Genomic DNA, 18,591 nt, shown 5'->3' with positions numbered 1-18,591 from the left:
ACTCGCGTCGGACGCAGTTTCCGCGGAATTATTATTTATTTATTTATTCATTACTGCAGTAAAACAAATTCGTTCTTTTCGCGAGACGAAGGCCCAAACAAGCTGTTGCTGGGGTGAAGAAGAACGAGGAGAAGGAGATGTGGTTGCGCGGCCGACTTTCTCGCCTGGTTCTGCTCGTGCTGCTGTTCGGCGGTGGCATCTTCGTGTACTCGGCCTGGTTCTACGGCTGGCACACCCAACTGGGAGATTCCCAGAAGCTCTTCAAAGAGTACCTCACCAGCCTCGACCGCGCCGCACCACCTGCACCACCACCTCCCTCTCCCACTTCCTCCGCGCCCGATACAGAACCCGCCGCCCGGCGACCCTCCACTTCACACTCGCCACCATCACCACCCGCCACCACCACCAAGTCGCACTCGCAACCACCACTATCGGCACTGAGCCGCACCCACGAGGCCCTTCTCGCCGCTCACCGTAACTACACCCAGACCAAGGTTTGCCACCCCAGCCCGCCCAAACTCAACTTCATCTAAGTCTGTCGCGCAGCCGTCGCGTGTTGAGGTGCTGTGCGGCGGCAGCTCCGCCAACACACGGCTCGAGGCCGCCCCGAAGCCTCGCCAGTGGGTACTGAACGACCACCACAACTTTAGCTTAACACACACGCGCCTCCGAGTGCCAGGCACCGGCCGCGGAAATGTTAAACTCCGCCACCTTTTCTTGTTTTGTGTGTGTCGTGTGCATCGTGTGTCGTGTCGTGTCGTGTCGTGTCGTGTCGTGTCGTGTCGTATGCCGTACCGTGTGTCGTGTCGTGTCATTCACACAGTCGGATCAGACACGCAGCCTGGCGTGGCTCTTCGACAAGGAGGTTTCGCCGACGATTTCGGCCGATGGCCTCCAGGTGCTCACCTGCGACCACTTCGACCCGGCCTGCGCGCTCTGGACCGACCGATCGCTGACGGAGCTCTACGACCTCACCTACGTCCCGCCGGACTTCGTGCCCTCGGCCGAGGCCGTGCGCCACCACTACGCCGAGCGATCGGTCATGAACGCCGCGGCGGAGGGCCGGGAGGAGGAGGTCAAGCGGCTGCGCAAGATGCCCGACAACGCTGGCCTCGCGCAGGTGGGCGTGGTGCTGGACGGCTTCGTGACCGCGCGCGGCAGCATCATCTCCCGCGACGTCTTCATCCCCGGTGCCTTTGTCGAGGAGACTCTCAACCGCGACGCCAACGAGGCCGGATTCCCCTCCACGTACCAGGTAGGTGGTACTACACGACAATTTTGTTGACATTTGTGTTTTTTTTTGTTCTTATTTATTTATTCTATCCAAATTAAATTTGTTGTTATTTGACAATTCTTATTTATTTTTATTTTGTGAAGTATTTGGCGTGCAATAGGGAGGCAATTCCACAGCTGGTGGAGGTGCGGGAGGTGGCGGTCGTCTACCACCTGCACCAGGATATGTTCTATCACATGGTGCAGGACCAGTACTACCGCCTCTTCGCCCTGCTGCCCTACCTCCAGCAGCACCCCGACATCCACATCTTCCTCTTCGGTTCTCCCAACCCCCACGATTGGGACGGCAGCTTCGGCGACCACTTCCTCCAGCTCTGCAACATCTCCAAGTAACGCCCCTTCCTCCTTCGCTCTCATCTTGTGTGAGTCTTATAGTCTCTGTGTGTCGTGCGGTGTGAAGATCACGGATCATTTTTTCGACGGGCGGAGATGACGTGGGCGTCAAGGCCGACGTGATCTACTACGTCCCGGAGCTGTCCCGCCACGAGACCTCGGCCCTGGGCTTCGCCCAGCAGCTGCGCAGCGGCATGTGGAGCCTTCTGGCCATCCCCGGCCATCGGCCCTGGAGCTCCCTGCTCGACCCGGCCATGCGCGGCGCGGTTGAGGCCTTCTTCGGCGTTCCGGCCCTGGCGCCGGTCCCGGGCTACTCGGCTGACCACCCGCTCGAGGTCAACATTGTGGTCAGCGTGCGGACCAACCACTGGCGAGGCCGCCTCATCGTCAACTACGAGCAAATGAAGGCCGCACTGGTCGACCTGGCCACCACTTTCCCCGCCGAGCTGCTGAAAAGAACGAAGACGAAGAGCGAAAGCGGCGAGCGAACGGGAGAGAGGTATGTTAAATTGAACTACAGGGAGCACTTCCCCACAACGCCTCTGCGCGAGACCTTGGAGCTCTTCGCGCAGGCCGACTTCGTGATCGGACCCCACGGCGCAGGTACGTGGCTGGCTGCACTTCACCTACACTGCCGCGATCGCTGCCCAGATCTAACTTCTAGAGTGCCCACCACCACCACCACCACCACCACCACCACCACAGGGTTCGTATTTTTGGCGGCCACAAGGCCCGGAGCCCACGTTGTTGAGGTATCGTTGATATCGTCCTTGCATACTTGGTTTACTCACGCACCATCGCACGCGCCCACACGCACCGCACACGCCACCGCACACGACTGTTGATCTGACTCGTTTGACGACAAACAGTTCGTGGGAGGCTATGAACAGAACATGGTGACCACTGCGCGCCTGGGGTCGGCCTACCACGGCGTGGTTGCAAATTTCACAAAAGAAGGTGAGCACAGTTGAGTGGGAAGTGTAGGTGCGCGCAGGTTTGTACTGATGCGTGGTCACTGGCCGTGCGCAGGTATCATGGAAGGGTCGGGCGGCCTCGACTACAAGGTCGACGTTCCCCATCTGGTCCAACTCGTCAGGTCCGCTCTGGAAATGCGGCTCTTGGGTTGAACAAGGAGGGGAGTCATAAAAATAAAATTAAAAAAATACAACTAACGCAAAAAGAAAAAAAGAAAAAACAACAAAATACAACAGTCTGAAATAGAAGCAGAAGTGTTGCGGGCGTGCTCCAGGTCGCGAAATGATCGCCATCGCGTGGATTATCTTTGCTGCTGTCATCTTGGTTCGCTCCATCTTCGAAAGCACTTGCCATTTCTTGATAATGGCCTAATTGTTACCATTTTACATCTTGCAGGGCATCCTCATCTTCAACTATGGCATCGTCGTGTATCTTTCTGACCCGAAGCTCTCCCGCGCGAGGGAGGAGAGCGCCGATTCGAAGCTGCCCAAGTTCGTGACTGTGGTGGGCCTCTGCCTCATCATGCTCTGCTTGGGCCTCATCCCCATCGATATCTACGTCGTTTCCGACACGAGCATGTCCGAGGAGACCAGGAACACCATGTTCGACGTCGTGCAGATCCTGTACTATGGTACCTTCTAGGCGAGATTCCCATTAGCATTGTTTTTTCCCTTTCATCAATTCACATGCTCATTGATTTCTTCCTCCCATGCGCTTTTTTGATCGCGCACGCCTGGTGCAGTGCTCTACGGTTGCATCCTGGGCGCCATCTTCGTGGTTATCCCCTTCACCTACTTCTTCTACGAGGAGTTCGGCGAGAACGTGAGCTTCTGCCGCCGCGTCTTCGCGGGCTGCAAGTACACCATCTTCCTCGTGCTCGCGGCCGTGATCATCCTCGTCATCGGCCTCTTCGTGCAAGGCGGCTCGCCCTCGACCGAGGACAAGGACTACAAGAAGTACGTCGAGAAGATCATCGACACCGAGAACCGTACGGCTGCACTACCACCCCATCCACCTCTCCATCGCTTGGTCAATCCTCGACTCACTCTGTACCCCTCCTCTTCCTCTTCTTCATCATCACCGACGCGTGCGTGTAGGGGGAGAGGCCGTGATGAACTTTGCCTTCGCCTGTGCTGGTCTGCTCGGGTTGGTGACCTGGCTCATCTACACCGTACGCCCCGTGTGCTGTCTCTCGAGTGTACACGTCATCTGCGGACTCGACTCTCGCTCACCGCCTGTGTTGTGTTGTGTGTTGTGTGTTATCGTAGGGCTACGGCTTTGCGTCGTTCCCGGTGGGCTTCATGAAGGGCGCGAAGGACGTCAGCGAGGAGGCCGGAGAGGTGGACGCTGATCTCGTCGTCACCCAGGAGAGGCGCAGGGTATACCCCCCCCCCCGACCCTTATCTGCCTTGCAAACGCGTGTGTTGCATTGTGGATTGTATGCGCGTGGCATGCGTGCTGTGGATTGGGTGTCGTGTGTTGCATCCTCGTATGATCACTGATCGCGTCTGCGCTTCGATAAAGGCCCTGCAATCCAAGTACATGGGCGCTGGTGCGGCCATGTCGAGGAGGGACGAGGCCTCCCTCTCGCTGCTGAGGGACAAGGAGCGGAAGCTCAACACCCACGCGCAGCAGCTGCACGTCGCCGGCAAGGGTACAGCCCTTTTGTTCATGTGCGTGTGCGGTGTGTGCGACAGGTGCTGACCGCTCGCTCGTCGTTTCTTTCCTGTTCTCTTGTCCAGGCTGCAACAGGCTCTACGGCTGCCTGCGTCCCTTCTTCTTCCTCTTCGGGTTCTTCTTCTTCATCGTGACGGTGGTGCTGCTCGTGTCGATGGTCCTCACCAACATCGACAAGCTGCTCAACTCGGAGTGCGGTTTCTCGTGCGGCTACGTGCTCACCAACCCCAAGAGGTGGAACCCTCTCGACGCCCTCCTGGTCGTCATCTCCAAGGCACTGCTCCTCCCCCCAATCAGTGCCGCCCACTCTCTCATGCAATGAGGCAAGACTCGCTGATCCTCGTGTGCGCTGCGTGTGTTGCGTGTTGTGTGTGAAATAATGCAGTATTTCCCCATGGACTACATTGTGGTGGGCCTCGTGGTGATGTACATCTTCTTCACCACGCTGTCGGGCGTCACTTCGATCGGCATCCGTGCCCTGTGGATCCTGCTCTACCGCATCAAGGCGCGCGCCACTCGCCCTCAGGTAATCAACTCCTCTTCTTCTTCTTCTCGTGGGTTCGCCACCTGTGTGAATTGGATTCTCACAAACTCATACATGTGTCTTTCGTTTTCATTCTTTTTCTTTTGCGTGTTCTGTCTTTAGGGTCTGCTGCTGGCCACGCTCATCATGATGCTGTCCCTGGTGGCCTTCAACCTCGAGATCCTCACCCTCTTCCCCCAGTACGCGTCCTACGGTTCTCAGACCTACAGGGACGAAGCCGGCGCGGTACGCTGGAGCCTCTTCTTCTTTTTCTTCTTCTCTCCTTTCATGGCGTGGGTGTGCTCATCGTCGTTGTCGTCGCCATCAACAGGAGCAAGATTGTTCGTTGGCGGCGCCCACCGAGTTGTGCAAGATGACGGCGATCGGGACCATGATCCACCGCATCTTCATGCGCATGCCCTTCTTCGGCGTCATCTGCTACTTTGCCACGTGGGTCTTCATCGGCTTCGCCTCGCTTTCCCTCATCATCGCCGCCCTCCGCAGCAGGCAGTCCAACCTCAACCCCGCCGACGAGGACCCCGATTGGGACTTCTAGAAACAAAGCTCGCTACGCTCGGCACCTGCCCCGCCAGCTGCGGCTCTCTTTCGTCGCTTTCGTTCTTTCATGATCGCCTCTTTCTCTTTGTGGGTGCAGCTTCTCTCTTCTCTTCGCGCGGCGCATGTTTGTAAATACACCACCCACGACTCCATCCGACCAACGTTGTTGAGGTGCAACTGCACGAGCCAGGGGTGTTCTTTCTGGAAGGCTGTGGCTGGAGACATGAACAGACGATAGACGGCGGCGACCACGCGTCAGGATGAGAGAATGCACAACGAGGGTTTGGTTTAATCGACCACCAGCTCATCAATACTCCAATCCTCGAAACTGCCATCGGGCAGGTAGCGTCGGATGATGATGGGGATCTTACGTTCGCGAAGCTCCTTCTGGGCGATCTCAAGTGGATCCGTCTCTCCCTCCAGCTCCACCATGATGGGCGCATTCATACTGTTTGGCACAAAAACGTGACGGCGGGATCAGACGAGCGGGAATTCCATCTCCATTCATCTCGCCCCGTAAATGGCCAAAATTAAATCGTACCTGATTTGCAGGGCACGGGTGCCAAGGACGCGGGCGCGTTCGTACTTGGTCATGTACCGGGTGGTCTTGCGCTCCTTGGGCGGTTCAACACGCTCACCAGAGGGCAGCGCCTGGAATCCCTCCTCTTCCTACTCCCCCCCCCGCAAATTGAATTCGATTAGTCCACGAGGCCGACGCAACGAATGCAGGCGAAGGAACAAAGGGCTCACCCCGTCGTGGTCGATTTCCATCTCTTGTGCGTGCAGATCCTGATCAATCGATGGGATGCCTTTATCGATTCTCCAATTAAAAGAGAAGAGAAAAAGAAGAAAATGGAAGTGCCGATGCTGCACGATTACTGCACATATGGCCTTGACTTGGGTTGACCAAGCGGTGTTTGCCAAGTCCGCAACCACTGCCGCCACATAAGCGGAGCTGCAGCGGGTGCTTCTCTCTCCTTCACGCTCGCACACCAGTATGACACTCACCCTTCCGTCCCTTCTCTGCGGCACCTCCGACCGTATCGTCATCCTCGCTTCCTGAGGAGCACCACCACCTGGCGCACAGTCGCAGCTGCCCACACCGACGCACCGCCAGCCTTTCTGTTGCTTTTCGTCGTCGACGGCAAACGAAAGTCCGTCGTGACACGAGCGACTCGCACAAGTGATTGATCAGATCTAGATTCGCACCTACAGCTCACGAGCAGCCAAGATGCTGGACAAGATAGCAGTTTTCACCAAGGGCGGTATCGTGCTCTGGAGTGAGAGCTTCACGAACCTGGTCGGCAACCCCATCGATGACCTCATCCAGACTGTTCTGCTCGAGGTTCGTCCTTGAATTAATTAATTGTGTATTAATTTTATAAAATGGCCACTGACATCCTCCTGCAGGAGCGTAAGGGTGCCGAGAAATCTTTCATCGCCGGCAGCTACAAGATCGAATGGACCTTCCACAACGATCTCGAGCTGGTCTTCGTGGCAGTCTACCAGAAGATCCTTCAGCTGCTCTACATCGAGGAAATGCTGGAGCTGGTGAAGAAGAAGTTCTGCTCTCTCTTCGGCGATGCTGTCAGGGCCAAGACAATTAATCTGAGCGGGCCTCTGGCATTCGACAAGCCATTCGAGCGCATTCGCCTGCAGTGCGAGACCAAGGCGCAGGAGGCCAAGCAGGCCCGAGGCGCGCAACGCCGCTTTGAGGACACGAAGAGGGGCAAGGAGGTGGTCGAGAGCACCAAGGCCAAGGGCGAAAAGAAGGAAAAGGCATCGAAGAAGAGCAAGGGTGATGAGGGAGAAGCCGACGACAAGATGGTGGAGGAGGAAGTAGAGCAAACAGGCGACGATGAAGGCACGGGAGCCGAAGATGCCTCGGCGACTGGCGAGAGCGCGTCTGCCGCTGCTGATCCCGAAGCCACCATCATGGCCAACAGAGCTGCGCTGCTCAAGAAGAAAGGTAATTCATTGCTCGCTACTTGCTACGATTTTACATTTCGATTCTTACGAATTTTGTCCTTTGATCGGTACAGCGGTGGGTCGTGGTCGTGGCGCGCCCGGTCCGATGCGGAAGGGTCCCAAGCCGAAGGTTCCTGCCGCGGCTCCTCCTGCGGCCGCTGACACCAAGAAGAAGGGTAAGGTGGCGCGCAAATGGGAGGAAGATGGCCCCGGCAAGATCGATTACTCAGAGAAGAGTGGCCAGCAAGAGGTGCTTATTGATCTCGCTTTGCTGCGTCCCCCGCTCATGAGCATCTTCTCGTGCTAACGTGGTTGTTGTTCTTGCTGTGTCCACAGTTTGAGGCCAGCGACAAGTACGGCGATGCGAGCGAACCCATCAACGCCGACGACTGGGACGCCTTTTTCAAGAGTGCGCAGCCTTCACACGATACACACCGTTTCGTTCTCGCGTTGCTCATACTCTTTTAAATTGTCCGTTACACAGACAAGCGCAGCCCGGTGGATGAAGAAGACGATGACGAGGATGAGGGCACTCAGACCAAGTCCGGCAGCTCGTGGAGCATCGGCTCTATTTTCTCCGGGCTCACCAACAGGGTAACCACCTCCGTCTTTCTCTTCTTTTGCACGTTTCATGCCATCACCGCGCGCTCGCACACACAATATGCAAATACTGCCAGTAGGTAGAGAGCAACCCACTCTCTTGCTCGCTGTTTCCCTCCTTTACGCTAAACACTCTTGAGGGGTTTGCTACATCAACCACCAGCGAGGACAATCCACCAATCGGTTATAATGACCCATTCGGTCTACGAGCTCTTGCACAGTCAATCACCACATTACATCCATATACTCGTCACATGTTCACTGCTACACCCCACAGTGTGACGCTAACCTTTGTGCGTCCGTGTTGGCCCGCAGGTTCTCAAACGGGAGGAGCTCATGCCTGTTTTGGGCAAGTTCAGGGAGACGCTGATCGCGAAGAACGTCGCCTCGGAGATCGCCGACGAGTTGGTAGAGTCCGTGTGCACGTCGCTCGAGGGCAAGACGATGTCCTCGTTCTCGCGCGTGCGCTCTGCCGTGCGAACGACGCTCGAGGAGGCCCTCACTCGCATTCTCACGCCCAAGTCGCGGCTCGAGATCCTGCAAGAGGTGGCGCGAGTCAAGAAGGAGGGCCGCCCCTACACCATCGCCTTCGTGGGCGTCAACGGCGTGGGCAAGTCGACCAACCTTTCCAAGGTGTGCAACTACCTGCTGCAGAACAAGCTCAACGTCATGGTACGTCGCCCGCCTCTCAATGTCTGCAGCAGCAGTTTCTCTTTTCTTTTGCGGTGTGTACATGATGAGCATTCTATCCGACAATTCATGTGGATTAACACAATCGAGCTTTTTAAATCTGAAACCACCGTTTTTTCATTGCCCTCTCGACGACTTTAGTGTGGTCTCTGTGACGACTTGCTCACGCTACTCGTCTGCTTTGTGTTCAGATCACTGCTTGCGACACCTTCAGGTCTGGAGCCGTGGAGCAGCTGCGAGTGCACTCGCGCAACCTGAATGTGCCCCTCTTCGAGCGAGGCTACGAGAAGGATCCGGCACTCGTGGCCCAGCACGGCATCTACGAAGGTACTCCTCAACTCTCTTTCTCTCAATGACGAAGGCGATGATTTATTAGATCAGTATCACTTTTGGATCTTTTATGACAACAAACCGTCCTTATTATGACGCCTTTCCCTGTTCACTACCTATTCATTCAACATCACACCAAATGCGCCGCACATGCTGACCCACGCTTTCACACACCCACAGCCAAACAGAAGGGAATGGACGTGGTGTTGATCGATACAGCAGGCAGAATGCAGGACAACCGACGTCTCATGCAAGCTCTCGCCAAGGTGCGCCCGACCTACCCACCTGACGACCTTCCCTCCACGTCATTCGTTGATGGTGCTGACTCTCTCTCTCTCTCTCTTCGATGATGTGGTTCTCCAGCTCGTCTACACCAACAACCCCGACTTGATCCTGTTCGTGGGCGAGGCCTTGGTGGGTAACGAGGCGGTGGACCAGCTCCGCGGCTTCAACCTGGCGCTGTCGGACTTTGTGCCCTCGAACGTGGCCCAGCCGCGACAGATCGACGGCATCATCCTCACCAAGTTTGACACCATCGACGACAAGGTGGGCGCGGCCATCTCCATGGTCTACACCACGGGCCAGCCCATCGTGTTCGTCGGCACCGGCCAGAAGTACGGCGACATCAAGCGGATGAACGTCAGCACCGTCATCCGCGCGCTCCTCGACTAAGTCCCGTTGTCGCTCTCCCCCCCCAAGCCTCTCATGTTCATAATCCTTCGTTCGCTCAAATAACACATTTGAGAGTGTTTACATGTAGCTTCCTCGTTTTACATTGTCCTCTTCATCACCACCATCTCCGTCCTGTGCGTGCTGTTTGAGGAAGTGCTTTGTATCTGCCCGTTGGGTGCGCACACACGAAGGTCAACATGCACGACACGAGCCACCTGTCGTGACGACCGTTTCGACTGTTGGACTTGGCGGGCTTGCTTGATCAGAGAACGACGAACGAGGTCGGGGAGACCGGAGAGGAAGCGAGCTCCTGCGACAACTGCAGGGAACCACTTCATGCGGTCGTGCGAGGCTGCGGTCGCCCTAACGATGGCACCGTGGGACGCGCCTACTGTGGGGGGATATTACGAGGATTTCAACGTGGGTCAGACTCCGTGATACATTAATTTGGCCGCGTGTGGTGCGACCACGCCCCTTCCACGGAGAGTGTCGGCCGTACTACGCGTCGGGCATTGGCCTATCTCGTCGGTGGTGGGTGCCGCATAGTGTATCGTTTGGGGCCTGCGGCAAGTGCTTCTTCACTGTCCTCTCTTGCCCACACGCTCAACGAATGCAACGAGAAGTCAGTAGAGTTTGATCATTTTCATTCATCATTCTAGATCTTTTTCCCTCATTATCTACTACTCGTTCGATTTGTTGAGTCTTTCTGTACTACTCGGCGAGTCTAGACAAGCAACAACGACCACAGCATATTTACAAAAATCACCTCACAAGATGGAGACGGTAATACCGATCGCCGTGCACGCGCCGGGAGAAGAGAAGCGCTGCCTCACGTCGAAGACCTCGGGCAGGATGATCACCCTCCGATTCGACGACATCGTGGAGAAGCTCAAGCAGATGGAGGAGCAGGAGAGCGGAGAGGCCTGGGTCGAAGACGAAGAGGAGTGGGAAAAGGCGGGAAAAGCGAAGTCGCTCGCCACAGCCGGCAAACATCTCGAAAACACAACCGAAGGACAGACAAGCTCTCAGCAGGGAGTCGAAGAAGATGAAGATGTGGATGAGGAGTGCGAGCCGGGGCTTACACCACGGCCAGGCGAAGGAAGCCAGATCGATGATCCCGAGCTGGCCCGAGCCAAAAGGAGGATGAACGTTCTCGTAGAAATCGTTGAGACCGAGAAGGACTACTACCGCGACTTGGAGATTCTTAACAACGTACGCCCTCTTCCACATACCTGGTCACATCGCTACTCGTAAATAGCGATTGAAGATGAAGCGCTACGTTTCGCTAATAATTGGTGCACAACAGCTTTACCTGCAGCCGTTGAGGAAGGGGCGAATACTGCCCGATACGGAGCTGGGGCTCATCTTCTCCACTCTTCCCACGCTGCTCTCGATCAACAAGTCTCTCCTCGACGCGCTGCAAGTTAGGGTCAACGCCTGCCAAGGTCTTCCCGACGAAGATGTATGCATGGGCGACCTCTTCCTCGAACACGTACGTTGCCCACCTGAAGTACTGCGTACCGGCTCTTCTGCTAACTGCTTCTACCACACTAGACCGACTACTTGAAGCTGTACGGGACCTTCTGCTCGCGGCAAGCCGAAGCACTCCGCGCCATCCGACGCAACAAAGCCACCAACGCCACGTTCCAGACCTTCATACTCGTACGTGGCACTGTTAGTGCGCACAGCGAGCGTGCATTTGTTGATCTTTCCCCTCCTCTCTTTCCGTAATGCAGAAAGCGCAAAACAAGCCGCAGTGCCGCAAGCTGGACCTCAAGTCGTTCTTGATCAAGCCGGTGCAGCGCATCTGCCAGTACCCGTTGCTGCTGCAGGAGCTGCTCAAGCACACGCCCGACGCTCACAAGGACCGAGCAAGCGTGGAACTGTACGCCGCCCACACGTTCTAGATAGACCTGTTGCACACACAGACGGCCGTATTCACCCCATGGACCGTGTAGGGCGCTGGAGAAGCTGCTAGCCATCGCTGAGCACGTCAACGACGCGACGGAGAGGGCCTACTCCATCGCCAAGATCATCGAGCTGCGACACACTATCCAGGGTCTTCAAAACGTACGCGAGCTCATGTGTGGCCTTGCGCAGCTGACGCACTGGTGCTAACTCACACGCGCACCGCTCTACAGTTGGAGCTGATCAATCCGAAGCGGTCGTTCGTGGGCGAGGCCGCCTTCACCGAGCTCAACAAAAAGAGGCAAGTCGACAAGACGCTGCAGCTCTTCCTGTTCAGCGACTGCCTCCTGGTCTGCGAGCCGCTCAAGGGCGCCGCCGCCAAGATCCAGCACGCAAACAAAACTGGTAGGCACCCACTTACCTACCCGCCTCCCAGCAAAGCTTATCCGTGTGCGCACGCTAATGCAAGTGCGCGTCCACCCATAGCCGCCACGGCCAGAGCGAGCGTTCGGCTGCAGGGTCCGCTCTACGCCTTCAAACAGTATTTCCTCCTGCACGAGGTAGTCTTCAAGGACATCTCCGACTCCTCTCGTACGCCCCCTCCCGCCAATCTCGACGCGCGCATAGTTTTCTTGGCCTGGCCTTTTCTCGTGCTGACGTTTAATTGCAGTGCCGCTGCTGCAGATGGTGTCGGCGGGCAAGGGCAAGGTGGGCAAGACCAAGGAGAGGGACCGCGCCTACACCTACGACCTCGCCAACAGCTCCTCGTACCGCACGCTCTGCGCCGGCAGCCTCAAGGACAAGGCGCGGTGGATCGATATCTGGGAGTTCAATTGAGCTAGAGTGACTGTGTGATCAGAGGAATGCTGGTAGTGAATGGTCAGTTTGGCCATGCCAACAAGGTAGGCAACAATGTGTCCAACAGCTTCATAGTGCCTGTTGTCATGCCCACATAGAAACCTGGAGAGGTAGATGACTGCAAACAGAATGTCTGGTCAAGTCAACAGAGCAATGTAGAGAAGACATCCCACAATTCGCCTGAAGTGGAGCTGGAGGCACAATGTCACTTCAACAACTGAGAGGTTGCAGCCTGCGGGAAGTGGAGAGCAGAGGGGCTTACAGTCAGCAAGTCTTAAGTCTGTGGCCAGGTCTGGGATCTTCTTTGGCTGGGAGAGATCAAGGGTACTCCTTGTCTATCTACCATGTTCCCATTATGGCCACTGGCTGTGCAATGCACACATGCAATGTCATTTTCAACAAGTGTGGAATCAGCCCCTGCACCCTAGGAGCCAGTCCAGCCATTCAATCCAATGCCCTTCCTCACCAACATCTCATCAGCTGGCTCATCAAATACCATGCCACCCAGCTGCAACACTAGTCTTATGCCTGCAGAGCCTCTTGAGTCTGAGGCCCTCACCCATGAGTTGGCACTGGTGGTCACCTCAAACTCTATTTTCTCTGATCTGATGCTCATCACCCATTGCATGACCAAGGTTATGATGTCAAATGTCAAGATTGAGTATAGCAAATGCAATGTCAGATGTAGGGGTAGTGGCATTGGAGCAATGAGTAGATTGCCCTTGTGAATGAGAAGAGCGCCACCATCAAAGAACTGGAAGCCATGAATCAGGTCCCACAGGATGCTGAGCCCCTTGTCACTGAGGGAAGCAGAGATAGCAGCATGTGCTTAATCTCAGGCACATACTGCACCCCAGAAATTACAAATGAGAATCAGCTTGGTGTCAACACAGATGGTACCCTGAAGTATGCCACAACCAACACACATGATAGACTCACCATTCACACACTGTGCCACGGTTGGTGCAGCATGCACACAGCCATGAAGCAGCTCCCTCAACCCCATGAGATGGCCCAATCTGCACATAAAAAGCTGAAAAAATGGCACTTTTGCACAGTTTTCCATACAGAAAAGTGCATTTTGACCTTAAAAAAAGAGTCACTGACCCTTTTTCATGAACACTTGGTATTACCCACAATAGCATCATTTGTGGCAGCAGCCAAGGAGTGCAACATGACCATCATCTTCCCAGTGTTTCACTGTACTTCACAGAGAAACAACCCCACCTCCACCCAAACCCACAAAGGCACTCAAAAACTACAAGAGCATGGATATCTCTACCAACAGGTCACTCCAAGAAGGAAACACAGGCAGCAGCATAGCATTCAACACTAAACCACTAGTCATGATCTCCCTTCACACACCACAAGAACAAACCAACAACAATGCCAAACTGTACAGCATTGAACAGGGTTCTAGCACAGACAAACAAAAACAATAAAAATAAGAATATTCACAGACAGCCAATATGCAATAGGAGCTATCAGCAAGGCACAAGCAGCAGGACCACCACCAGGCCACATGGTCCCAAACACAGACACTCTCTACAACATTGTAAATCTCATATACACAAAAGAAAGTGTGGAGCTCCAGCATGTGTACAGTCATATTAACGACAAAATGAAAAAGAACCCAGACATCCAAATAGTACTCCTCACCGCCAGCCACCAAATGTGGCTATCGCGATGTAACCTACTCAGTGACCTGGGACTAACATACGTTGCACAGCGCAACCCCCAAAGTGCCAGCAGTAGCTGGCGCCTAGGAGGGTAGCGCACCTCCCGACAGAACCGCAGCCGACTGACGATGACCACGAACCGACCCGATACCACACGACCATCAAGACGATCACTCACACCAGAGGGGCACTCTTTTCCTCTCTACGCCTGAGAGAGGTTTTTAACGAGGCTCCCCTCACCGCCGCGCCCACTACGCTTCCGACCAGTCAATACACTTATTGAAGTACAGTCTGGAGCAGAGAAGGGCCAATGCCTATGGCCTCAGTCTCTCATGTGTTTAGTTGGCCCACTGGTAAGCACGCACTGAATTGAACAGCCAATAGGCCTCGGTGAATGCCTGACACCACACCACACATGCGCAGATGATTGGTGTTGGTTGTTGACGGAGCGGTGTGGGAAAGAAGAGATGATGGGCGGGTACCGATGGGTTTTTGCGCACAAAGTCCACGCAGGTGCCCTTGGCGGCGCAGACCGAGTCGGACCCCCACACCCACGAGTTGCCGGCCCAGGCACCGCAGAAGGTTAGGTTGATGGTCATCGTATGGTTGCGGAAGTGCGACGCCGGGCAGTTGGTGCCCAGGGCGAAGTAGGCGAAGGGCTTGCCCCACGCCGCCGGGTTGGGATTGCCCGCCGTGATGTCCCTAACCCACCCCACACACGACACCACACGACACCACACGACACCAGACGACACCAGACGACACACGAGGGTCAGAGCGGTGGTGGGGGGAGGCGGGGGGGAGGCTGGCGTACGCTGGAATGCGCGTGCGGTTAAAGTACCACACGCGAATCCGCCACGTGGTCCACTCGAGCGCGTAGACGCCGCCGCCCGCGGTGTTGAATGGGGCGCCGTACGAGTTGGCCGACGCATCAACGCCGCATCCCTGCACGGACCGAAACCACCATCACCACCATCATCATCACTCATGAGCGGTGTGCGAAGAGACAGAGGGACTGGCGAGCCGCCCGTACATTGCCGGCGGTGGTGTCGCAGTTGGGCTCCAGGAATGTCCCGGTCATGAGCTGCGTCTGGTTGACGCTGGTCATGTCACACCCGGCGCTGGTGTGGAGAGTCGCAGCATTGACCGTGTCTCTGTTCACCCCCTCGATGATGTCTGTGTGTGCGCACAAGTCAGCCGGCCACGCATTCCTCACGCACGACACACGACACTCACGACACACACGGTACCGATCTCGCCGTTGGTAGGCCAGCTGGGTCCGTAGGTCCACCAGGCGGGCCAGGTGCCGCAGCCGGTGGGCATGTGGGCCACGTCGGCCACGAAGACGCCTCCGTTGAACAGCGTCTTGGACTCGAGGCGCACCGAATCGCGGCCGCGCGCCCCGGCCGCCACCACATTGCTGGTGTCGGGCTTGAGCTTCACCTGCCCATTGGCTTTGACCGAGATGTAACCCTTGGCTGTGTGTCGTTTGGGTTGTTAGATCCCAACATGCCGACATATCAACATGTTCATGTAGATATGTTGGGGTGCGTGCCTTGGGCGTAAGTGCGGTTGACGTAGTTGACGAAGCCAAGCGAGGGGTCGTTGTAGGTGATGAAGTTGAACTTGTCGAAGAAGGTGGAGCCCTTGGCCTCCCACGTGAGGGAGTACCCAGCACCCTGTGCGGTGCAGGCCAAGGCGAGCACGATCAGCAACGAAGAGCACAGAAGGCCAGCGGTGGGCTTCATCTTGATGAAGATCGGGTTGGTGTGGTGTTGGTTGGTTGGGTTGGTGGTTAAGATAATGATGTGTGTTCCCAGTTGGTGTGTGCTTGGGTTGTTGTCTGTAGCGTGCCACACCGTCAAATTAAGGGTGTTGCGCCAACGCGGATTGGAGGAGCCTCAATCCCCAGATCCAGGGCAAAGGCTTTCTCCCAGCACACCACCTGCCAAACCCAGGAGTATAGGACCATCTCCTTCTTCCTTCCTGCCTCATTCCATCAGGGACAGACTGTCAACATTGTCCTACACACTCAACATTCCAGTGGTGAGAGAAAGTAGGGGTGGGATATGGGATATGTTGTCTTTATACATGTCAGCATTTGATTATGAGAAGATGGAAGATGGAAGAAATTGAGAGGGTTAGATGGTGATGGTGGTGGATCAAGGAGCGGAGGTGGTCTCGGCGTCCTCAGGTTTTTGGAGGTCTCGTAGTGGGTGCGACGCGGATCCCGTTGGCGAGGATGAAGTAGACGACGACGGAGACGGAGTAGACGACTGGATCGCGGCCGGACATGACGTGGGCGACGGCACGCCGACGGTCTGGCGCGCGGGCGGCACCGGCGGCGGGCGCGTGCTTGGTGGCTTCGGGCTCGCCACGCCTCGGGTCCCGGGTGATGAGACCGCCGAGTCGTCATCGTCGTCGCCTTCTTCCGTGTTGTTGTCGCGGACCTTGCGCGAGGTGCTGTTGTAGAACTGATTCCAGCGCGCCAGCTGCTCGGAGACCTCCAGCTGTCGGTCGCGGTGCGATGTCGGGTAGTAGCTGCGCTGCTTGGCCGTGGCCTGCAGCCGCGTCGGACGCGGCGGGCGTGCGGGTGGTGGCGGCGACATCGGCGCAGCGATCGCGCTCACACCCGCCGCCGTCGTCACCTTCTGCTGGACCTTGGTGGAGGCACTCTCGCCTTCGTTGATGTCGTTGTTGTTGTTGTGCAGGTAGGCGGGGAACGGCGGAACGGGCGGTCGCTCGGTGCGAGGCGACGTCTCGCAGGCGGGGCCGGGCGTGGACCTCGTCTTGGCCTTGGCCTCTTCGCGGGCCTGCCAGGCCGGGTGGTCACGGAGGAGCAGCGGTAGCGGCGGGATGGCCGGGCGCGATGGCGCCTCGTTGTCGCTGGACAGCACCCGACGCGGCGGAGGAAGCGGCGGCGTTGGCTTGGACGTTGCTCGCGCTCGCTGGGGCTCCGGGGCCACTCTGGGGTCGACACGACCCACGACAATGGTCGACCTGGACACCGTCGCGGCCACGGTTGCAGTCGGCACGTCACGTGCTTCGCCTATTATGAGCGAAGCGTGGTGTGCGCCATCGTCGCCATTGTCATCGTCGCCATCGGACTCTGAAGACTCCTCCTTGCCCTTCGAGCGCATCAGCATGTCCTTCCGCTTGATGATGACATCACGCAGCTTGCTCAATTTCTCGCGGGTCGGCGACATCGACGGAAGTGGCGAGGCGGGCGCGGAGTTGGAGGGCGTGGCGGGAATGAAGCGCGACGTCGGCGCCGACGAGGATGACGACGACGACGACTGGGGGTAGCGAGCGGATGCGAGCGGCGAGGCCACGGGCGACGACGCTGAGACGGGCGCGGCCAGAGGCGAGCCAGGGCTGGGCGGCACGGCCGAACGGCAAGGTAGGGGCGAACCAGCCGCCGATGGGGAAGGCGAGGGCGGCGGCCGGCGGTGGAGGACGTGCTGGCGCGTCTGGGCGATGGTGGGCGAGGCGCAGCCAAAGGGGGTGAAGTTGTCGAGGCAGGCGGTCTCACCGTTGCCCAGGTCGCCCATGCCCTTCTTTTTGGCCGCCTCGTACACGATCTTGCTGCGCTGCTTCTTCCGCTCGTCGTGCTCCCGCTTCCATCCAATCTATTACCTGTGGTTCATGCTGATGCCAGCTACAGAACCAACAGAAAGACCAATACCTCCGCTGATGCTACAGCTCAGGCCAGCACATGGATAACCATGTACACCAACATGGTATTACTCCCCTTATCTATTGTGTATGTGTATGTGATAGAATATCCTCATTAATCATGCTCACAGCTACCATAAATCACCAAATTTTATCATGTATGTGTACATGATACTCATCACCTGTTTTGCTCAACTTCTCCCTTACTCCAGTACAGCTGTCATGCTCCCAACTCAACCTCCATCTACATGCCAATGATCATGACCAAGGATCACCTCTACCAGAAATACTTGGATGCCTTAAACGCCCAGCACTTCACCCATGATTAATAAGAATATATTCTATCATGTGCTGGCCTGAGCTTAGCATCAGTGGAGGTCCTTCCAGTCTGAAGAGTATCCATGGTGGAGAAGTTGGCCATTTTGTTCTCAGAGATTCCATATGCAAGCATGAACGCCTGCCTGCAAACACACTACCAGTGTAGTGAGGAAGCTGTCTCTAATGAGCTGTTGTATGGACAATACCTGATGACATAAATGGTAGAGTCAACAGTGGAGTGGTTGGTTCTCCATCAATGTCCTCAGCCATTGGCATGAAGCTGCCTGGGTCATGCTGAGATATTGGATGCAGCATGCTTGTATCTGTGATCCATTGAACATGCGCAGACAGAGTGTGGAACAGCAGGGACTTGTGATGATCTGATTAAAGTCCAATGCCTCAACTGTTGAAAGCACTTTTGCTGCTGGCTGTGGTGCACAGCAGTCCACCAAATCCATGATCTGCTGGCTGGATGTAGCCAGGTGACCAGTATCATCACTACACACATCCAGAATGAGGGATACAGGAATCTCA

General features: G+C 56.3%; 6 protein-coding genes and 1 pseudogene across 6 annotated transcripts; 4 read left to right on the top strand and 3 right to left on the bottom strand.

Annotated features, from left to right (window-relative positions):
• Positions 1 to 2,753, top strand: part of ACA1_093750 — an 8,974-nt pseudogene extending 6,221 nt beyond the window's left edge.
• A 130-nt stretch (positions 2,754 to 2,883) lies between these two features.
• ACA1_093740 (serine/threonine protein kinase) lies at positions 2,884 to 5,357 on the top strand (the record flags this gene model as incomplete). Its single annotated transcript, XM_004334793.1, has 10 exons — positions 2,884 to 2,925; positions 2,998 to 3,232; positions 3,344 to 3,589; positions 3,699 to 3,772; positions 3,870 to 3,980; positions 4,126 to 4,255; positions 4,344 to 4,537; positions 4,664 to 4,804; positions 4,925 to 5,047; positions 5,133 to 5,357. The coding sequence occupies 10 exons, from the start codon at positions 2,884 to 2,886 to the stop codon at positions 5,355 to 5,357; spliced, it is 1,521 nt and encodes a 506-aa protein (XP_004334841.1).
• A 290-nt stretch (positions 5,358 to 5,647) lies between these two features.
• ACA1_093730 (RNA polymerase subunit) lies at positions 5,648 to 6,130 on the bottom strand (the record flags this gene model as incomplete). Its single annotated transcript, XM_004334792.1, has 3 exons — positions 5,648 to 5,807; positions 5,901 to 6,028; positions 6,110 to 6,130. The coding sequence occupies 3 exons, from the start codon at positions 6,128 to 6,130 to the stop codon at positions 5,648 to 5,650; spliced, it is 309 nt and encodes a 102-aa protein (XP_004334840.1).
• Positions 6,131 to 6,590: 460 nt separating this feature from the next.
• ACA1_093720 (signal recognition particledocking protein) lies at positions 6,591 to 9,619 on the top strand (the record flags this gene model as incomplete). The annotated part of the gene is made up of 9 exons (XM_004334791.1): positions 6,591 to 6,704; positions 6,770 to 7,328; positions 7,402 to 7,577; positions 7,664 to 7,736; positions 7,812 to 7,921; positions 8,243 to 8,599; positions 8,809 to 8,944; positions 9,128 to 9,213; positions 9,311 to 9,619. The coding sequence occupies 9 exons, from the start codon at positions 6,591 to 6,593 to the stop codon at positions 9,617 to 9,619; spliced, it is 1,920 nt and encodes a 639-aa protein (XP_004334839.1).
• A 774-nt stretch (positions 9,620 to 10,393) lies between these two features.
• ACA1_093710 (RhoGEF domain containing protein) lies at positions 10,394 to 12,364 on the top strand (the record flags this gene model as incomplete). Its single annotated transcript, XM_004334790.1, has 8 exons — positions 10,394 to 10,831; positions 10,926 to 11,111; positions 11,174 to 11,281; positions 11,356 to 11,504; positions 11,578 to 11,689; positions 11,761 to 11,932; positions 12,014 to 12,118; positions 12,198 to 12,364. The coding sequence occupies 8 exons, from the start codon at positions 10,394 to 10,396 to the stop codon at positions 12,362 to 12,364; spliced, it is 1,437 nt and encodes a 478-aa protein (XP_004334838.1).
• A 2,038-nt stretch (positions 12,365 to 14,402) lies between these two features.
• Positions 14,403 to 15,812, bottom strand: ACA1_093700 (endo1,3(4)-beta-glucanase, putative; the record flags this gene model as incomplete). Its single annotated transcript, XM_004334789.1, has 6 exons — positions 14,403 to 14,462; positions 14,547 to 14,766; positions 14,879 to 15,009; positions 15,098 to 15,240; positions 15,315 to 15,537; positions 15,642 to 15,812. 6 exons carry the CDS (start codon positions 15,810 to 15,812, stop codon positions 14,403 to 14,405), a joined length of 948 nt encoding a protein of 315 aa, XP_004334837.1.
• A 414-nt stretch (positions 15,813 to 16,226) lies between these two features.
• ACA1_093690 (uncharacterized protein) lies at positions 16,227 to 17,615 on the bottom strand (the record flags this gene model as incomplete). Its single annotated transcript, XM_004334788.1, has 1 exon — positions 16,227 to 17,615. The coding sequence occupies one exon, from the start codon at positions 17,613 to 17,615 to the stop codon at positions 16,227 to 16,229; it is 1,389 nt and encodes a 462-aa protein (XP_004334836.1).
• Positions 17,616 to 18,591: the final 976 nt, after the last annotated feature.

The sequence above is a fragment of the Acanthamoeba castellanii genome (assembly GCF_000313135.1).
Source record: "Acanthamoeba castellanii str. Neff unplaced genomic scaffold scf7180000084645, whole genome shotgun sequence".
NCBI lineage: Eukaryota > Discosea > Longamoebia > Acanthamoebidae > Acanthamoeba > Acanthamoeba castellanii.
This window is presented reverse-complemented; position numbering and strand designations above follow the sequence as displayed.